Source organism: Monodon monoceros, unplaced genomic scaffold (assembly GCF_005190385.1).
Source record: "Monodon monoceros isolate NGI ecotype Baffin Bay Population unplaced genomic scaffold, NGI_Narwhal_1 Super_Scaffold_21, whole genome shotgun sequence".
NCBI classification, from domain to species: Eukaryota; Metazoa; Chordata; class Mammalia; order Artiodactyla; family Monodontidae; genus Monodon; species Monodon monoceros.
Window position 1 is genome coordinate 14,941,084 of NW_021703778.1, and position 22,315 is coordinate 14,963,398.

Sequence of the window (22,315 nt, forward strand, 5' to 3'; positions counted from 1 at the left end):
AGAATGTGGGTACAGGACCAATTTCTAACACTAAGAAATACTTGACAATGGCTTAGATTCTCATGGAAAGCCAGTGCAGAGTAGCTAAAATCAGTGATATATATTTAAAAATCAATGCATGGAGCACCAGATAAGTTACAAGCTCAAGTCTTTCCATTTGTGTTTAAGCCAACCTTTGGTGTTGAAAGCAACAAACAGTGTCACTCTCAAAATCACAATTATAAAAAAATGGATCTTTATATCATCATAATATTTCTTGAGACTATCAGAGAGCTGTTACAAGGCAGCCAAGCAACCCCTATTCCAAAGAGAAACCAATCTTCTTTGAGGAAAGGCAGGACACATGAACTGCCTCCCCTTTGGGAGAGCACAAGAGCAAGTGTAAGAAGAAATCAGCTAATATTTTAACTGATGAACTTCTTTCTCTGCTTACAGATATCACCCACAGTGGCCGACACCAGAACTGGGCCACTTCATGGAATCTCAATGTGGATACACAAACGTTCAAACTCTTACAAAGTATATTTTACACTACTAGGGACTGCAATACAGTGGGAAGATTGTCAAATGCAATATATTCCTGAAAAAACATGGTCCTAATCTAATCTTTCTCATTTTCTCTTCTTTTGAAGATCTGTTCTAAGCCAGACAGTGAATCATTTCTGAATCTGTCATCTTCTCTGAGACTGCTTGAATATGGAAAAGAAAAGGGATGATGGAATTCATCAAGGGGAGGTGGCTGCTTCGTTTGCTTCTCAGCCTCAATGAATCATCACGGTGAATTATAATTAATTTCCATTTTAACTGTTAGAAGTCAATCTCCTGACATAGGAACATCTACATATATACAATGAAGGCTGTTGGCCAGAATTTTTGATATTTTAAATTTATCGAATCAATGCCTCTTTAAATCAGATTGGCCATTACTCTATTAGTTCTATCTTTGTATCAATAATGGCAATAGCCCTTGAAATGTTAAAGTTATTTTGTTTTCTCTTTATGTCATGATAAACTGAACAAGACATGGCTTCACTGATAGTAAGATCACCACTATAATCCATGGCAACAAAACCAAATAACTTTTAAAATGTTAAATCAGGCATCATCTTTGATAAAGTGATTATCAAAGAACATTCTGTGAACCAAGTGTGATAACTTTTACACATACATTTTGAATGGGGAATTGACTGCCTAGGTTAACGCCTGAGTCACAGAACTTACTAGCAGGAGACCCTTAGGCTGATTTTTCCAAGATTAAGTTCTCTTATCTTCAATACCTAGGTGGTTATAATATTTAAATCATAGAATTGTTGTGAAGATTGAAAAAGCTAATCCATGAAAGCATTCAACCTGACACACAGAACACGGTATCAGTGACCATGTAAGCTAAGTGAGGTTTGTATTCATATCTCCTGTCATCCCCCCTATATAGATTCAGAAACTGTGCCTCAGAATAGTTAAATTGTTTGTTTAAGGAACCACCACAGGTAAATGATTTAAGCTCAGACTTAAAATATGTTTGGTGTCTTCTAGATTTAATTATTTTCTTTATATTAAATTTATTCACATAATTATTTTCTTTTATATTAAATTTCTTCACATAAATCCATAATTTGGTCTACATGTGTTATCTGAATTGTGAATGTTTCTGGTTAAATCTTTTTCAGACCAACGGTAATAAACTCTTGTAGAATGGAAGATAGCAAATTAATATAATTTTTAAAAAATGTTCTCTAAATGCATGGATTACATGCATGTTCTCTAATTACATGAAAACTGAAAGTCATCCAAGATAAATCACAACTTTAAATTGAATATGCAACTCATCATACTTACTGGAGAAATTAATGGTTAATTAATTAATTAATGGTTAAATTAATGGTGGCTTCTCAAAATAATTCTTTATCATTTTCTATAACATCTTACATGAATTATTAATCTAAACTGCAATTGCAGAACTAATATACTTGAAAAGTGATCACAACAATGTTAATATGTCAATTAAAGCAAATTTTTTTTTTACAGAAGAAGAAAAAGAAACTCAAAATGTCAAAGCACTTACTGCAGCTTGTCGATGAGTATTGGACAGTATTCCATGAATCTTCACTTTGTCCTTTTCCATTTGGTCTATGTTCACCCACAAATCCCGGCTGGCAGAATCAGATGGACCATATATCCGAGATATATAGTAATTATGATCTGTGTCCTCCTATAATAATAAAGAATAATGCACATGAAGGACACGGACAGTACAGATGGACCTTGAGGGTGTTGTGCTAAGTAAAATAAAAGTCAGAGAAAGATAAATACCGAGTGACATCCCTTATGTGTGGAATCTAAAAAAGCCAAACTCACGGAAACAGATTAGAATGGTGGTGACCAGGGGCTGGAAGGGGGTGAAATGGGGAGATGTTGGTCAAAAGGTACACACTTCCAGTTATAAGACGATTAAGTTCTGGGGAATCTAAGGTTAAGATTATAGATCTTAAATGTTCTCACCACAAAAATGAAATGATAATAATGTGACATGATGGAGATGTTAACTGATGCTATGGTGGCTAGCTTTTACAGTATGTAAGTGTATCAAATCAACGTGTTGTACTCCTTAAACTTACACAACGTTACATATCAATTATATCTCAATAAAGGTAGGAAAAAAAGAGAAGCATTCATTTTTTTCAGTGACTACTCAGTATTAGCTAAATTTGCCTAAAGCATTCTAATTTCTATTTTAGAAGGTAAAAAAGTATATTTTACTTTTGACTATGGCTTCTTGAAATTTCTCCATTTTATCAGTTTATTTTGCTTTTTCCCTAGAGTTGTATAAATATTTTCTTTTACCCTAAAAATGAGAGTGTGTCAAGCAAAGATAGAGGTAATCATACATGGTTCTTGTTATAAGCTTTGTGTTGATACTGACTGCTATTTAAAATAATACCTCTAAGACGAATCTACTTGTAGCATTTTTTTTCTTTTTCAGGTGAATTCAGAGTGCAACATTTAATGGATGTTTTTTCACATGAGTTACATTTTTGTAATACCTTTAATTGTCCTAGGATCAAAAAATGTTTTTTCTTCCTTCTGACCCCCTTTTTACGTGAAGCATTTAAATCATTATATATCAAACTTATATAATTTAGAGTTACACAGAGTTTCATTAAAAAGAAGAAAAAAGCCCTCAAAAGAAAAACAAGAACAAAGGTGTTCCTAAAATTCATAAAAGAACAAACAAAAATGACTATTGAAATTAGAAGTGTTAGTATTCTTCAAAATAGCCAAATGAGTTAAATAACCTCTAAAGAAAGTGAATTAGATTTTAAAAATATAAAAGTAATAAGCCTCTTTAAAATAAACTGTTATACAGACAAAACTTAAAGGCAAATGAACAATCTGCGTACAATAGTCTTTTCTAAAACAGTAATGTTAGGGCTCTCTCTGATTGCTGCTGCCCAAACAAAAAATGTCACTTTTGGAACTAGTATTTTCTGAAAGCCTGAACTGTAATTACTATTGAGTGACAACAAATTCAAACTTCTTCTTTTAAACTAGGGTTATATTAGGCGCTGCTTTCATTTAATGGTCCTAGAAATTTGAGATAATACATCTTTCCCCTATAATTTGGGTTGTTAAATTCTACTTTTATTTAAATTCTCATTATTGATATCAACATGGTACCTGTCACAAAACCTTTATTTTTCAGGTTTCTCACTCAATGAAGAGATTTAAATGTTTTAAAAAGCAATTTTGCTGAGGAACACCTAGAAAAATCACATGATTCTTGACTAATTTGAATCACAATTAGTTTTTTTGTTGTTTGTTTTATCATGAAATGTAAATGTGCTTATCAGTTTGAGAAGTCACTAAACAGAATGCATTTAAAAATATTCAGGTATATGTAAGATTAATGTTTAGTGAATAGAGGGTCTATGATTTGAATAATAAATTTTTGGATGGAATTTCGTCTAATGCATTTATTACTTAAGTGCTAATTAAATAAAATATAATTATTCTTGAAATCCAGTCAAAATAAGAATACCATGTACCTTTTCACAAGTCATCATATACATATATATTTTATATATATATTATATATATATAATATATATACATACATACACATAAGACTACATGAAGGAAAGGAATATTCTAAGCAATATTCTAAATAGATTTTGCTTCATGAATAAAAGAAAAAATATGACTCCAAATGTACATCTTTAGAAAAGATGTTGATTAAATGTTAACAGTAAATTAAAAAAAAAATCCTATATCTCCAATTAAACTCTAGGTATCATGTACAAATTACAAGTATACCCACGATGAAAGATAAGAAAGTTCTGCAGAGAAAAAAGAAAAAAGGAGATACAAAAAAAGGAGTAGGAATAAGATTCTATGAAACTCAAGAGAGCTTCTATCCTAATGATTTTCCAGCCCTCCCTTCCAGAACCTGACGACACTGATTGCTTGGGTTCTAGGAGAGTAACAAGCATTGTGGTTGTGCCTTCAACTCCTTCTCATTGTCTGGTGCTTCGCCATTGGAAGCTTTCAGTGGTAAGTACCCTCCTTGACACTGGGCACAAGCCATTCTACAGGTGTCACTCCACTGGCAACAATGGTTGGTGGGCATGATGAGCACATAACCTAAGAAGGACCAAATAGTGAGACATCTTGGAGATTAGGTAGAGAGGAGATAATTTCCCTGATTCTGATTGCTGAGATGTGTAAATATGAGACTTGGAACTACTGCCACCATTTGCTACCAAGAGGGAATCCTGCCTGAAGATAAAGCAAACATAGATAAGGACAGAACCATAAGCAATGCAAAGGAAAAGCCACATCCCTGACCAAGTATATCTAAGTGCACCAACTCCTGGGCTTGTTCAACCACTTAGATGAACCATTAAATCTCTTCTATTGTTAAAACACCTTGAGTTGAGTTATTATCAACCAAAAGAACCCTAACTGACAAACAAGTTTCCTTAACTTTCACAAAAAGAGACTTCAGCAATATTGAATAAGACAACCTTATCTGCAGATTTATAGATCTAGATAACAAACATCTCCCATTCCCATCTGGTAGTCTAGCAAATCACACAGAAGGAATGAAAACTTGTATTTAACCTGCCAGAAATCATCAAGTCTGAATAACAAACAACAATGATTCATTTGATTTTTCAGTGAATGGTACAAAAGGGTGGTTTTGAAGAAAATGTTCAATGAGTTTAAATTAAAAATTTAATCTTTTTTCCCTATTGCTAGTATTTTTATAAAGAGTTCAGCAACACTGAGGTCAGAGATGTAATCTTGAGATGAATTATGTAATAGATTTTACGATGCTGCCAAATTCTTATACAATTGCCAGATAGATATTTTCTTTAATATCACAAACTTTCAGTATAGAGCTCAGTATAATTGTTGCAATCAACATATCTAAAATGACTTTGGTATTTCCCTTAACCCCTAAATCCCTGTAATTAATCAAGACACAGTCTTGAAGTTAACATAAAGAATAAGAGTATTGTTATGCTAAACGATGGATTCGCTGCAAAAATATACATTTTTTTATCAGTAATCAGTAATTACAATTACTGATATGGCTATGTGAACATACACCTTCATTTTCACTTAAATCAGAGCTTCTCAAAACAACATAAAATCTTTGAAAATACTGACAGTTAAAGCTTTTTGACTTCTTGGTGTTTGACTTCTATAGCCCAAGCTTGCCAAGTTGTCATGGCAACTTTTATTCAAAGAGGAAGGCAATTTATTATTTACCTAGGAATTTAAAGACAAAAGTTGTTAAATTCCTGGGAGAGGTGTTTGGCTCAGTTATTCAGGAAAGCCATAAAATAGATGTCTCAAAAATATGACATCTTAGCACTACTAAATTATTCAAACCATATCTTGTCCTTTATAGGAGTAATGGTTCTTAAAGCTTTGCCAAAAGCCACTTCAGGCATAAAGATTTTCCTATTCTGCTCAGAAGCAAACTCTTCTTTCTTTTTTTTTTCTTGCAAACTATTTATAACATCATAAAAAATAAAACAAAACACTGTGATATGCCTACTTGCCAATTCATTTAGGAAACCAACTGTTACTGAAAGTAGATGGCACAATAGGTAGCTATAAATCCCATAAATCCATGCTTTTCAAACATGTCTGGAAATGTACAGCTGTAAACAGAGGACATACACCAAAAACACAGAGAAAAAGTCTTTGTAACTGTAGCCTAACCATTCTGCAACAATCAGTTTACACAATTTCTAACCCAAAGGTTGTCTTTTCTTCTATCATGGGTGTTAAGTTGATTTTATGTTGAATAATTCTTATGGATGCCTCACATAGCCTATGTAGTAATAGCATTTGAACTCTAAATTCACTTCATTAAGAATTTTTTTAAAAAAATCAAGAATATATTGTATGAACATCACTGTGTTAGTCATTTGAAATATATGGATATATAAAACATAGTCAAAGTTCTCAGGTAAAGTTATTTAGCATTTAATCAATCAGTTACCTTTCAAAGATAGTTTTATAATAAATAAAGAAATATTATAATTTGAATGGTTCTTGCCAGGTATTAATATACATAATATAATGTAATGTAATGTAACCAAATATGTTACATTCTTATATAAATGATTTCACAAGGGCCATATAGTACAATTAAAGGTAAAGCTATTTAAAAATATTACTTGTATATATAAAACTACTCAAAAACAAAGAGTTAAAAAATAGTGATCTAAAAAAATCATGTTGATATAAGAAACCAAAGGACATGATCAAGTAACAAAAGGAGAAAAAGAGTGAGCTGGCAATACTTTTCTCAACTGCATTAGAAGGAGGTGACCTACAGGGAATGTGGAAGATAGGTCATATGAGTGTCTCTGTTAATAAAAAGCCAATGAGAGTATTTAGCTTTCTTTCACTGGGTTACCGAAAAATGAAATTCGACCAACATATTTAAGTACGTTTGAAAAGCATATGAACAGAATATAAAGGATTATTAAATTAGTCCCACACAATTTCAGCACGATAGGAGCAATTACATATTATCTTCAAATAGCCTTCAATATACATCAGCAAGTACTACAGCAATACCCTCTTCAGACACTCAGAACAATTACATGGGATACAATTAAATTTACTGTTATGGTGTCAGAAGAATTAAAATCAATTCCTCTATCTCCTGTTGATTATATCAGATTACTGCACCAATTCTCATTATGCATATCTTTTACGTATCTTCAGTTTCTCACAGATGCCTCTGCTATTTCTTTGAGGAGTTTTACCTACTTGATCTATTTGCAGCATGGTCTATCCCCCTAGCAATATCTTGTCCATGACTCTTTGGTAGGTATTATTTATTTTTTTATTTTATTTTTTTTTTGCGGTACGCGGGCCTCTCACTGTTGTGGCCTCTCCCATTGTGAAGCACAGGCTCCGGACGCGCAGGCTCAGCGGCCATGGCTCACGGGCCCAGCCGCTCCGCGGCATGTGGGATCTTCCCGGACCGGGGCACGAACCCGTGTCCCCTGCATCGGCAGGCAGACTCTCAACCACTGTGCCACCAGGGAAGCCCGGTATTATTTATTTTATCAGTTCTTCATAAGAATTTAGTTAAGTGACACCCAAGAATGTAGGATTAATTTGTGTGTGTGTGTGTGTGTGTGTGTGAGTGTGTGGGTGAATTTATCATGAGGTCAGATTACTATGTGACATATAAAATATGGGATTCCAGCAATATTTCCATCATAAAACAGTTTTCATTTTCCCAGTAACTGTTTCTCTTAGATGAGATCATCTCTCATGCTATGCAGAGAGAGGTAAATTGTATGGCCAAGGAAGCATAACACGTTTATGATCTTTCAAAATAATGACAAAATCAAAGCTCTCTAATTCAATTAAGTGATTGCCTACATCTCCAGGCATTTTGGAATGTGTTGGTATGTGTTTGTGTTGATTCATTTATTAAATGAAACAAATAGTATTTTCTACCTGGATATATTTTATCCAGTATACTTTAATTTGCTCCTGGTAGAAACTTTTAACCTTTTCACGAATAAACCTGCGAGAGTATTTCCAGTTTTAGAGTGGTGAAAAAGCACAGGCCAGAGAGAGAATCTGGGCAGTTTTGAGTGAATTAACGTCTCAATTTATCTTTTACAAATACAAGCAAGTGATGGCCAATCATACAGTGGTTGCTAAAGAGGTGCACTGCCAACTTACAAGGGATCTCTGAAGGCTCCAAAAACCTAGGGAAAAAATGCATGCATGAAAAAAGTTTAAAAATATGTATGAAATTTCTATTAAAAAGCTCAAAATTAGCATTACAATAACATAGCTCAAAGGATATTTGGGTTGAAGTACAGCTTCTGCCTCTAAATAGTCACTGTACGTTTTGGACTTTATATAAGGAATTCAACTAGGTGTCTCTTAAAATTCCTTTCAGCTAAGGTTCTGAGATTCTAAAACCACAGGCGAATGGGAAGAAACTGCTGGGGTGAGTGAGTCAGAAGACTCTGCATTGTTTAAGTGATACCCACCAAAAGAAATATAAGTGTGCAGTTTGAAGAGCCAACACAGCTAGCTAGTTATAGTAACTGTATAGCATAGTACCATTTCAATAGTACTTAATCATCCTTGTTGGTAAGTCGTAGATTGGCCCCAAGACTGGAGGCAAATTAACACACTTGTTGCAGGGAGTGTACGAATCCCTGGGAACACTATGCGTTATCTGTGCAAACTAAAAAAATCACAGGTCTTGTATTTGTGTGCATTATTTTTCAAATGTACAACATATTGTGATGCATAAAATGTGTGATCATTTTACAGTCACTGAATTTCTCTATAATTCTTGGTGTATTTTTCCAATCAGCTAGAAAGAAACAACAATGGTGTGAGGGACCACAAAACATTCTGATAATCAAAAAAGACAACCATAATTTATATGGACATTTCTATTTTAGATGTAGCATTCATGATGGGGCAGGAACTCGGACACTATAAACATACTGTCTTAGTCTGCTCAGGCTGCCATAACAAAAGACCAGAGACTGAGTGGCTTAAAAAACAAAAATTTATTTCTCACAGTCTGGAAAGCCTAAGATCAAGGTTCTGGCAGATTTGGTTTCTGTGAAAGCTCTCTTCCTGGCTTGTAGATGGTGTCCTCAAAGGGCCAAGAGAAAGTTCTTTAGTGTCTTCCCCTCCTCTTATAAGGATACCAATCCCATAGGGCCCCACCCTTACAACCTCATTAAATCTTAATTACCTCCTAAAGGCCCTATCTCCAAATATAACCACATGGGGGTTAGGGCTTCAACATATGGGTTTAGGGAAGACAGAATTCAGTCCATAGCACATACAGATAGTTCCTTTTTTAAGTTTGGATTTGTAAGAAAGCCCTAGATTTATTGCCTTTGAAAATTCATGTCATTCTCTAGTGCTAATCAAAATTGCCATTCAAGCTTTCTAATATAGGAGGGCTTTTTGAAAATCCATACAGTTCTATATCTTGGCCTATCTCTTAGAAAAAAAAATTGAGATATTTATAATTTTACAAGAATTATGGAAAATTTTACTCTGGAGCAACTTCTAAAAATTATAACTCAGTTGACAATTTTCACACAACCAACATTTGTGGAAAAGTTGGGTAATTCCCCCCTATGAACTGGTCAATCTCATTTCAAAGGTAACTGTTACTGTTCCCACAAACACAGGGCTTGACACAGCCACCCCTTCCATTTCGTCACACGCCACACCAGCCCTACTAGCTCTCCTGGTGTCGCACGAGTACGCTATGTGCCCTGACACCATACTGTTCACCTGCTCTTTTATGCACCTGGAATGATCCTCCCCTATTCTGTCATGCTTTATTTCTTAGTCTGCTTTAATTTCCTTTGTAACTTTTATCATTGGACTTCAAAAAAAATTATTGCCTCCCCCTGCTCCCCGTTTAAAATATCTCTCCCTCTATTGGGTTCACTGCTGTATTCTAGATAGTAAACATTGGTACGTGATAGATACTTAATATATAGATTTGTAAGTTTTAGACCTTCTTTATATTTTTCAAGCTATTTATTACTTCGGCTTTATTACCTCCTAGAAAGATGTTACAGTGGTAGATTCTTCTTAACAGCAAGGAAGAAGTAAAAACTCACACACAAACCAATCCAATTTATTTATAAATATATTTTATTCACTATTCAGTTTATTATTCTTGAAATTTCCATGCCCTATTACAAAACCCCTCATGCCACCTCTATCAGTGGTTATTGCTGGGAAACAAACAACTCCCAAACTTGGTGGCCTGAAACAACCATTCATTTGTTTAGGACTGGGTGCAGCTGGGCATTGCTTCTGTCCTACATGGTGTCAGTTGGGATCACTGATGGTTTGTGGCCACTTCTCATGTCGGCTGGGGACTGGCTGGTTCCACATGGACTTGGCCACATGTTTAGGGTCTCTCTCTCTCATTGTGACATCTCATTCCCAAGGAGACCAGATTGGGCTTATTCCCAAGCTGATAGAATCCAAGCAAGTAAGAGCGGAAGCTGCAAGTGTCTGGAGGCGTTGCTTAGAAGGTGCTTAATGTGACTTCCATCCCATCATTTGATCAGAACAAGTTACAAAGCATGTCCTGGGTTCAAGAGGTGAGAAGATAGATCCTACCTCTTTATGGGATAAACTGTAGGAATTTGGGGCCATTTTTAACCCATCATGCCATGCAAATTTTCTATGCCTGAGTGGTTGAGCTGTTTTGCTAAGTATAAATAAACAGTTACTTTGATCCCTCTAGGAGATACTGTATCATTTCCACTTCAGTTGAGAGACCATTTTGACAATACCTGTGGGTAGATTCAATTAAAAAAAAAATCTGTAGTTGCTTTCATTTAGCATAGAGGTACTTTTAACAATGTACATCTTCCCATTGTTTTCTAAATAAGAATTTTAAAAGCCCATTTCAAATGATAAATTCTTCCAGGGCCACATATTAGAAGAAGGAAAATCTTGTTGACAACTCACTTAACTTTAGGTAGCTGATGTACAGGTCAAACAAGGGCAGAACAAAGGGAGAGAGGCTGCAACAGTTTCATGAGCCATTAAAAATAAAGAAGCAAAAAGAAAAGCACTATGTGTTGAAGTTTTGTTGTAAAGTTACTAATTCTAGATTCAAACAAATATTTTCATAATATGGTTTTGCTGACTTTGAAGAAAGATTCCCTCTCAGATCTATAAAGCTGGTATTTATATCTTGCAATAAAATTACAAGATAGCTTAGGAGAGATTTTATTTCAGTGCAGTCTGAGAAGCATGCTTTCCATTTTTGCTTCTGTCCTACAAAATCACACAAGGGAAAATCAATGTTATGAGCTTCTCATTTTCCTAAGAACTAGCTGGAAAGTGTAAGAAAAATGCCTGGAGGTCAAATATTCAAGTGAACGTAGTCTAATGTAGGAAGATGCTATAAAACAGCCTATTTATTTACAACCATTTCTTTCAGATGTCACTCATACAAGCTAACAAGTATTTATGATGCACTGATTATGTATGTGGAGGTCTTCAGCTGATGGCTGTGAAGGGCAAAAGATGTTTATGATATAGTCCTTGCTCTCCAGAAACCTGCAACAGAGTGACATAGTGCAGGTACTCAAATCTCTCTACTCCAGACTAGCATAAGATAAAGGCTGTACTAATGGCAGCTTCAGTTTTATAAGCCTCCTCAGGAGGAAAAAATCTCATTCAGTTTTAGTGATAAAATATAGGGCTCATAGAAGTCATGATATTTAATCTGGGGCCTTGAGGAATGAATTGAGAGGGCGATTTTGCTCAGAGAGACTGGTCTGAACCCAGAGGAATGAGCAGGAAAATACTAATAAGATTACAGAAAATAACTAGAACAATAGACACATATAGGGGAGTAATGTGAAGTGAGTGCAGTTAGATATGTAGAATTTTGATTGCACAAACCTTTGAACATCAATCTGGAAAGTCTGAATTTGATTCTGTGTAAAATGAGAGCCTTGGAAGTAATGGATTAAGTGTAGACTTAGACGGAACAATCTAGAAAATAGGATGGACTGGAGAAGGGAGTGATTAGAATCATACACTGGTTTGGAAGCTATAATAAGAACAAAGAGTAAAAGAATAAAAATTAATTAACTAATTATTATTTTGAAAAGAATAAAAGAATCAAGAACAAAATCCTAACAGCTTAACCAGGTTACTAAGAGGGAAAACAAAAGGGAAGATGCTGTTGTGAGAAAGACTGAAGAATCCAAAAGACTTGCTTGCCAGTATTTAAGAGGGAGAAGAACACTCAAAAATGACCCTGCAGCATTTAATAAGGATAACTGGACAGCCTGGATGGTTGAAAGTAGCTATGCCAGTTAACATTTTAAAGTGGAACTTAGCATATCTACATGTCATTATAAATGCTAACAAACAAATATAGGAAAATAAGTATCACTGGTTTCCAGATACAGTGCATACCAATGGTCACAGAACAAGGCCTTAGGAGTAACCAGATGTTAATTGAGAAGCCCTCCCATATTCAAGTAACACCTGTATTTCTATCTTTCTCTCACTGAGTACTCGAATAAGCACTCAATGGAGGACAATGCCATGAGCTAATGAATGCCCTTGAACTGTAGCAGTGGTTCCCAAACTTGTCTGCACATTAGAATCAATTGGAGATCTTTTATAAATTTCACATCCCAGATCATACTCCAGACCAGTTAAATCAGAATCCGGGCTGGGTGCAGTGTGATCCCAACGTGCAGACACATCTGGGAAACATCACCTATTAGCTGAAATTTCCAATTTGTAACTGAACATGTTCTATATCTATATGATCATGCCAGAACCAAGACTAAAATTCCATTTATTCTTAGAGAGTTTACCAAAATTTAAGAATTTCACTTTTTAAAATGTTGAGCTTAGTACTTTCCAAAGCACACACAGTAAGGTTTACATTCCAGAGAACTGCAGGAATAATAAATAGCCTTTCATCTGTTCTGGAAATGATGATCCTTAAAGTTCCAGTGTTGACGATCGCAATAAAGAAGGCTGAGTCCAGATTTCTATTCCTTAATGGATATGCGATCTGGAGAATTTCTGAATGTTTCATAGGTTGCATCTGTACATGTCCCAAATAGTATAAATTTGGAATCCTCATATCATGGTTTTGGATGCACTCATTTGACATACAATTTTATGTGTCATCGTGCCCCTCCCCCTGCCCCCCCCCACCTGGTATACTAGCTTTGAAACAAGTATAAAGATAAAGCAGCTTCAAAAATGCGATGAATGTGCTGCATCAATCACTTTGAGATATCAACACAGTTTTAAAGACCATTAGTCAGTCTGCAAGCATAATTATCAGGCTTTGCATAAACACGCAGTGCAGATAATGAAGCAGTGGTAAACTGAACGTGACTATACCAAACACAATACTAATTGTCAGTAGCACGCGGTGGAAAGAGGTTAGATTTAGCTATGGAAGTTTAACATTATGCATTTTTAAGCATTATACCTGATCCACACAAAAAACACAAATTGAGCCATTTTCCTGAAATGATACACTTTACTTAATTTTTTCTTTTCTTTGACAAGATTAGACACGTGACTGAAGTGACCAGTTCTCTCTTGTCTTTGGCATTTGAGGGCCTTGGGTGGACACTCACAGAGAAGCAGCCTTCTTCTGTTCCTAGGTGCTTGCCTCAAATATCAACCAGCTGCCTTTTTAGATTAAATATCTTTCCCTTTGATATTAGGACATTAAAAACATTTATTCAGGAGACTTTTGTTTTAAAAAGTATATAGTAAACAAAACTGACACAGTTCCTGCATTTATGTTGTTTACAGTCTAGTGGGAGACACAGGCATTAAGTGATTGTATTAATAACAAACCCTAGGGCCACTTGATTTACTTTTGTATCTCAAATGAAAAGTTCAAAAGAAACCAGGACAGGAACTCTTACTTGAATGTTCTTACATTATAAGTCTACATATATCAGATACTTCTATAAGTAGAGAATTTCCATATGCTCATGGATTTCCTCTGCCTGGGCTTAGATATCCAAGCAGTTCTCTTCACTGATCTACACTGTGCATAAACGTTGCTTAGAAATAATCACCAGTTAATATTTTGAATTCAGTTAATTTGTAGATAAAATTCAGAACAGAATACTGCTTAATGGTTAAAACATTAAAAAACAGCCTGGGTTAAAAAAATGAAGAGAGCTTATGTCAAAGTTATCTTTGGGTTTTACTCTGGACGGAACATGATTATTCCAGAGACTAAGGAGACAGTGGAGAAAGAGACTGGGAAAAAAATTCTTAGGTTCACTCAGAGAGCAAAGAATGTAATAAACATTCCAATGAATCAGACTAGTGAGAAGAGGTGTGAACAAACAACACATCAGTGTTCTGTTACAACTAGTACAAAATCCAAAGTTCAATCCAGGTCTTTGCATTAGGCTTTGTTGACTTGATGACTTATAAGTAAGCAGTCTACTATGCAGGGCATAGTTCCCCAAATCCAATACAAATTTGGTCCCCTGATGTAGTGAAGACTTTACATAACTCATGATGGCCTAGAGGTTTTTGTCACAAAAAATGCCAACAATGGTTTGCAAAACATATAGAGGAATAACAGGCCTAATTTTTAAAGCCGAGGAAGAAAAACCAACAGATTGCCTTGAAAACAGAAAGTGATTGGTTCCCCCAGAATATTTTATTAAGCAATAAAATCATTAGCTGGTTAATCTTTTAAATAGAGGAGTTTTGGAAAATGGCTACCTAAAAGTAATCTGTTTGCATACTTTTCAAAGCATTTATGATAGAGACAAAAATGTTAGATCCACAGTAAAGAATTCATAATACAGTGGTTCTCAAAGAATAAAATGTGAAAAAGACAAAGATAACTTGATGAATTTTTTAAAAAGATACATTTGGTTATTCACCTATCATTTACTCTAATATCATGTTCTATTTCTTGTTAATGCTTTCTTTTTCTGAAAAGATAGGGTTTGTAGATAATGCATATTTTTAAGTGCCATTAATTTGCAAAAGAATGAAAACATTGAGTCTTTTCTTTTCCATTTTGGTTTTATGATATCTGACTTCCAGAGGCCACTGCTACAGCGCTTTTTCCCTTCCTCTTCGGAGGTAGATTAGAACATCTTTAAAGACTCGAAAATATTGGTCGTAAAACTGCTGAGCTAAAGCCTAGAGAATTTCTCATACTCCGACAAAGTATAAGGTACTCACAAGGACTCTAGGAAAGCTGCATGGTTTCCATCTTCAAAGCCGAACTCCCTCCCACTTCCCCTGGAAGCTACAATAATGAATCTAGCAAGAGTATTTGCATGTGCTTTACATTTGTTTCTTGGTACAGGGCTCTAAAGAACCCCTAAGGTCACTCTGCTGCTTCTGAGTGGCTGAAGGGCTATTGTGCAGGCACAGAGAGCCCACAGTGACCTCCTCAGAGCAGGGATGTGGGTGGCAGAGTTTATTTACATATTATTGATCTTCTAATCCTTTTTCCAGGAAGCAGCCTCTGAGGGTCCTCTGGGATCAAGCTGTTCCTAGTACAAATAATACCCAGGAAGTGCACTGGGCCCCAGAGAAATGCAAACTCCCTTAAAGGGCTTTCAAAGATCTCCGGGCTTGGACTTGAGCCTCAGGCTCCAGGTTCTTCCTAGGCCAGTCTCTCCCTGACCAATTTATAAATACATCTATAAAGTCTAAAAAAGTTTATACTATTTTCCCAATAGTAAGTTGAGGGAGAGCTGCTAGTCTGCTACATAACAGCTTTATGACAAATTCCTGCTGCGTACAACTGTGAGTTCAGCATTTTAATAACAAATGAAATAAAATGTGGCTAGAGGAGAAAGATCTAAATGGTTGAGGTCTTGTAGGTCAAGTCATGTGAGAAATGAATGGGGAAGAGTCCACTGCATGACAAAGAGGAACTGGATTGACTTTGCCCAAAGGTCAGAAGGACGATTCATCTGTGAATGTTCTGGGGATGAAATATTCAGGCAAGGATGAGAAAACAGTTTAATAAATTAAGATGTCAAAAACAAAATTTTCTCTCTTAAAAAAGGATAAATTCCCATTAGAAGACTTTGAGCAAAGGCTGTTGGGGATGTTATGGATAAGTTTCATGTATTTGGGTAAGAAATGCATTTTATAATATCTCAGATTATTTTGACTATCTTTAACCATATTTCAACTATATTTAGTTTAGCTATATTTAAAACTACTTCCTGAGGTAATTGGTGACTAGATAAACAATTTGCTATTTGGGTAAGAAATAACCTGAGATCAATCTGAATTTTCCAGAAAAGACCTAGATTATTTTTTTGTCTTCTTCACCAATTTTCCCTTCTACATTCTGTCTCTGGCATGTACTCATTCATTTGGGTCAGAGCTCTTAGGTCACTATTTACCTTATATGACGTCTCATTCTAAACAAGGCTACCTGGTATACAAGAAGAAAAGTATCATTAATTGATGTTTAATTGTCTCATCAGACATTAATGAGTACTGAAGGATGTATGCAATTGTGAGTGATTCTAACCACATGCACAAAATCTGAAGAATATAGCTATACAATTCAGTTTCCAAGACACTATGGCCAAAGCTTTTAGACCATTAAGGAAATACTGTTTACAAATAATAGACCATGAACATGAATATAAAAAAGAGGTTAAGGAATTTCTCCAGCACCACAAACAGGGAGTCCATATGGATAAAGACAGAGAAAGTGTACACTCTGGTAAACTGAAGTGGCTACTTTTCCTGAAGTGATGAGCTATCATGGGTTCACTAGGAAATATGCCATTAGGAAATGGGTGGAAAGAACATACAATATGAGACTTCTATTGTGGGGATCCATGCAGCCAGTCACATGATGGAGGAAGAAGAGGATTCTCATCAAGAAAAGAGTAGCTAAGTTCGGATTGGAAGGTTAGGTGTTCAAGTGTTGGAAACTTCATAAGGACCCTTTTTAGAAAATGTCACGTAGTAAATTGTCTCTCCACACCTCCCAGGTATCTTAGTCCACACAGGCTGCCGTGATGAAATACCATAGACTGAATGGCTTAAACAGAAATTTATTTCTCAGACTTCTGGAGCCTGGAAGTCTGAGATTAGGGTGCCAGTCTGGGCATATACTGGTTAGAACCCTCTTCCTGACTTGCAAACAGCAGCCTTCTCACTGTGTTCTCACACCACCTTGCCTTTCCTCAATATGTACACGTGGAGAAAGAGCTCTGTCCCTCTTGCTCTTCTCATAAGACCACCAATTTTATCAGATTAGGACCCCACCCTTATGAATTCATTTAACCTTAATTACCTCCTAACAGCCCTATCTTCAAATACAGTCAGACTGGGGATTAGGGCTTCAACATACGACTTGGGGGAGGGGGTACAATTCAGTTCATAGCACCAGGTATCAGTTACCAGGGATCAAGAGAAAGAGCTGCAGCATGGTGGTGCATGGGGAAGGGTTGGCTGGCATCAGGAGCCAGAAACAGGGGATGAGAGTCCTTATCCTGGCTCTGCCAATAATGTAAGCTGAACCCAGCTACTTCATCATACCTCTAAAGTGTTTTGTGCAAGATACCACTTATACCTGTTGCAACTGCTACAAAATTGAAAAGAAATGCAAAGTCTCACACTAAAAGTCCCCCCTCCCCCAGTTATTTGATTTTCTTTCTCTTTATCCTTCAAATCTATCTGCAAATTAGAAATGCTGTGGTTATTTGATACATATGCAATGCTACTGAATGATCATACAGTTTAATCCATTTGTTATTTATTTAATTTTTTAGCAAGCTAGTTATAGATATAGACCAGAGCACACTTCTGTCTTATTAACAGTTGAATGTATTGCCAATGTTTCAAATCACTTTGACTTTCTAAATTCATCTCACTGGTAAGTCTAAAATGTTCTAGTCTTCCAGGAAAAACAAAAGAAGATGATTACTTGAAGAAATGTCATTGTTTAAATTACAATATTTATATGTAATTAATTGAATATATAAAAGTTTTTCTCATTATGTCTAAATACTTTTGAAAACTTGGAATATTGAATCAATCATAACCGAAGAGTATGTTTCCCATGACTCCAATTTCATACACTGTAATATTTCAGAAGAACAGAAAATAATCTTAGAAACATTCTTCAAAATAACTAGTGAAGGTGAGACCTTTAAAACCATGTTTCACTTCTTGTTTTCAATATCATGTTTACAAGAGATGTAATAGGAAGTAGTCCACCAGGACTGTACTTACATAAAATAAGTACAGAAGAAAAGTAGGACAGAAGAGAATATCTCCAAGAATCAGATTATATTTGACTGAATTCAACTCAACACATAGTATGCTTCCTCTGGGGTAGACATGAAGGCAACAGTGAGGTGCCCCTCAGAACTTGGAAATAAGATGGCCCTTTGGAAGATGACCTAGTAAGTTTATATTAATTAAGAATGTAATTAGTTGTTTGTTTTGTATATAGTAGCAATAGCATCTGGTGGCCAGGTGGCCATTAGATACATGAACCTATGGACATTTTATTTTACCATCACTGTGTTGGTCCACATGTGATTAAGGAAAAAAAAAAAAAAGAATGAACAAACAACTTTTAAGTGTTTGGATTTCTCTTGAGAAACTAGGAGATGTGGCATCATATGCCCAAATTCCCATATGGCCCCACTCTGCTGCAGCTGGGGAGCAGCTGCCATGGTCCCCATGCCCCATCATTCCCCTATATCTAGGAAGAAATTCCCTTGCAGTAAATCATGCCTCATGTGATGATATCTTTTTTTTTTAACTTTTTTGGACTATTGCCACCATGACCCCAAGGGCTCAAATTTACCAACCAAATGTAAATCCAATGATTGTCTTTAAATATGGGACTGAAGAGTTTCAGATCACTCAGAACCCAATCAAGGCAACTGTAGTAAAATGTCAAGACAACAAATTTGGACTGCGCTAGTAATTTAGAAAGGGGAAACCTAATGTACTTCATGGAATTCGGTTTGGAGAAAGCCTATGTAAAGCGAAAGGGAGTAATCAATTCAAAAGAGTTGTTAACACAGCCATTTTAAAAAACGGAATTCAATTACTTCATGCTAGAAGTAGGCAGATATATAATCCATCAAGGAAATGGGGAGAGAGATTCCAGCTTGATCACATCACAGGGGAACTTGGAAATAGGTCTCTCCTGATTCCCGAATAATAATCCCAGGAGGTTAACGCATGGATTACTCTATTAAAGGAAGCCTGGAGCCATGGATGATTCATAAAGGAGTAAGTGGGTGCACAACCCTGGAAGGGTCCAGTGTTTTGATGAGCCTTACCCCCCGCCTCTTTTCTACCAAATGCCCAACGGCCCCTGCTCATCTAGAAGCACTATAATGCCTGCTGTCACCTGAGAAAGCCCAATTAGCACCCAAGGCAGGTGGCTTAAGAGTCACAGCAGTGGTTTCAGGTTTTCTATCATCACTGGAAGGGACAGAACTCAGTAAGGTGCTTCTTTGTTCTCTGTCTGTCTCTTTGCCTCTGTCTCCAGGTATGTGTGCTTTTGCGGCATTTCAATTTATGGTTGCCTGAGAGGGGAAGCAGAAAGAAAGGCAGCGAAGTGGATAAAACCAGCCCCAGCAGAAGCAAAGTGACTGAAGTAAGAGCAGCAGCGGCAGCAGCTTACTAAAGCCAAGGGGATACTTTTCCTGCAGGTGCACGCTTGCCTTTGCAAAGTGTGGTGGCTTCACGGCTCTGCGCCAGAAGGCTACAAAGAGTCACGCTGCTGACACCAGCGTTGTTGCCGCCAGCGCTGCTGCCGCCTCTTTCTACTATTTTTGGTTGTTTTGGCAGTACACGGGCCTCTCACTGTTGTGGCCTCTCCTGTCGCGGAGCACAGGCTCCGGACGCGCAGGCCCATTGGCCATGGCTCACGGACCCAGCCGCTAAGCGGCATGTGGGATCTTCCCGGACCGGGGCACGAACCCGCGTCCCCTGCATCGGCAGGTGGACTCTCAACCACTGCGCCACCAGGGAAGCCCCTTACTACTATTTTGTATGTGACAGTTTCAAATATAACTCTTCAAAAATACAGTTTAGAGGGGGTAGGGGTGCAAATTTGCGCAGGAGCATGAGCTTCAATCAGCACAAGTAGAGAGGGGACTCCAGTGGAAACGAGCCCGGTTTCAAGATAGGCACTGAAGAGGCATCACTGTTCCTGCACCCCGGGAAAAGGGTTTCTACACCATGACCATGGGACACTTTCTCGGTAACCACCTTACCTTCCCTCATCCTTCATCTCTTCTTTTGCAGCAGAAAATGGTATTCAGGTCATTTGAGTGTGAAGACAAATTTACTGCCGTACAAAGAATCCCAGTGGACAAGCTATAATCACATACCCGACGTCACTACTCATTTGAATGTGGAAACAGCCAACAAAAACATCAGGCTTTTGTTGGTAATCTAGCTCTAGTCCTTGCCACATTCCATTTTACTTACAGTCCTAGCCACAAGTGAATCTTGATTTTCTTGGTCAAAAAGGAAGTCAAGTCTCCCTATGCTTCCTGGGTTTCACGTCTAACCCTCAGTTAAATACTATTCTCCCTGCATCCAAAAAATTTTACTTCAAATCCATGAATGCTTTATGAACATCAACAAAAGATCCAGCACTGTTTCATCCCTCATGGAGGCTGTAATCTGAGTTAGATTTCCCTAGACTGGGTCTTTTGAAATAGTCTGGTCATTTCTTGGCAATATGGTTTGTAGCGATATCCATGGAGTTTCACTTGCCAAACCCTGCTTTAAATAGAGAGGCCCTTTCACTTATTCTAGAAGAGAAATTTCTCGCGTGGCCTTGTAGGAATGGAGACACAGGATAATGATTTCAGGCTACACAAGTTGTTAGTGGTAACACGAGCTTCTAGTCAAGAGAAATACTTGGTGGAGAGAAAGGGCAAATTTGCCCGTAAGGGAGAAGAGGGGCCACCGAGATTGAAACAGAGCCGGGTGAACAAGGGTTTTGTGGGCATGTGCTGAAAAGGGAACAGTTAAGGAAGAGAGAATTGGGGAATCTCATTTGAGCTGCCCCATAATCTTGGGTCCACGGTCACATCTCCTTTCCAGTTTTCATAATGTCTGATCCTCTTTTTTTTCTTTTGGCAGCGCCGAGCAGCTTGCAGGATCTTAGTTCCCCGACCAGGGATCAAACCCGTGCCCCCTGCAGTGGAAGCAAGAAATCCTAACCAATCGACCACCAGGCAATTCCCTCGATCCTCATTATTTCAAAAAATCCATTATGCTTTGATTTCCTTCATTGTGTCTCATCCTTACCTTCCAGAACAATAATCTAAAGAACATATTTAAAGCTTAAGGCATTCACTGAAGCAAGAGAGTCTTGGCCAGTCCTCCAGGTAGCTGTTTAATTTTTACTGCCTCCATGAAAAAAAAAATACTGGTTTTTGCTCAGAGAGATAAGTGCCTAAGTGTAAGGTAAAAGGGGCTATCCAGCCACCGTTTATTTTCCCCCACTGAGGTAATTTTTATTTACAGTGATTAGGAATAACGTACACACATGTATGTGCGCACACACACACACAGAACATGCACACACAAACATACATTTACAAATCACTAAAATTTCTATTTATAGGCTTTGAAAAATATCTATAGTTTATAGCAGCCTTGCCTACACATAAAGATTTTTAAAACCACCACCTACAATGCCAAGTTCTTTGGTTTTTAATTTTGCAACTGCAGCCCAAAGGAAGACAATGATACATTGGTATGGAGGCTACTGGGCAGATGGCAGATCACTGGTGGAAAGCACTGCTAGAAAAAAAAGGGACAAAGTGAGAAAATTAATGTTTGTCCCAGATTCTGCTTCTGTTCTGTCAACCCGCTCCTCGCTTTGTTTCAGGGACTGTTTCAAAGTTGGAAATCATTTTCTCTTACCAGATTCTTTATTACCAACACTTAAAAAGTCAATAGACAATCAGGAGGAACAGTCTCACAGTCATTTACCCCTTACTCTAATTTGCATTCACAAGTGATCACCAGCTGGAAAAAAAAAATGCCCTTTGAAGATGTTTAAACATTTTTCTTAAGGAGATAAAAACGTAGAGTTTTTTTTCTTTTGTCCTTTTATGCAAATGATTTAAATGCAGAAAATGTCAACCATTCTCCTTTTAATAACAAAGTAAGAAATACACCTTTACAAAGCAAAATTAAAAAAAAAAATCCTTGAAGTGGCAGTTATGATTGTTCAGTGACTAAACTGCCTGAATAA

General features: G+C 36.7%; 1 protein-coding gene across 4 annotated transcripts in view; it reads right to left on the bottom strand.

Moving 5' to 3' along the window:
* The window catches only part of PLXDC2 (plexin domain containing 2), a 406,453-nt gene that overhangs the window by 207,401 nt on the left and 176,737 nt on the right, over nt 1-22,315 (bottom strand). For all 4 annotated transcript variants that reach the window (XM_029239265.1, XM_029239268.1, XM_029239267.1 and 1 more), the window contains one exon: nt 2,063-2,209. In XM_029239265.1, coding sequence (XP_029095098.1) covers nt 2,063-2,209 — 147 coding nt within the window. The remainder of the gene's footprint in view (nt 1-2,062; nt 2,210-22,315) is intronic.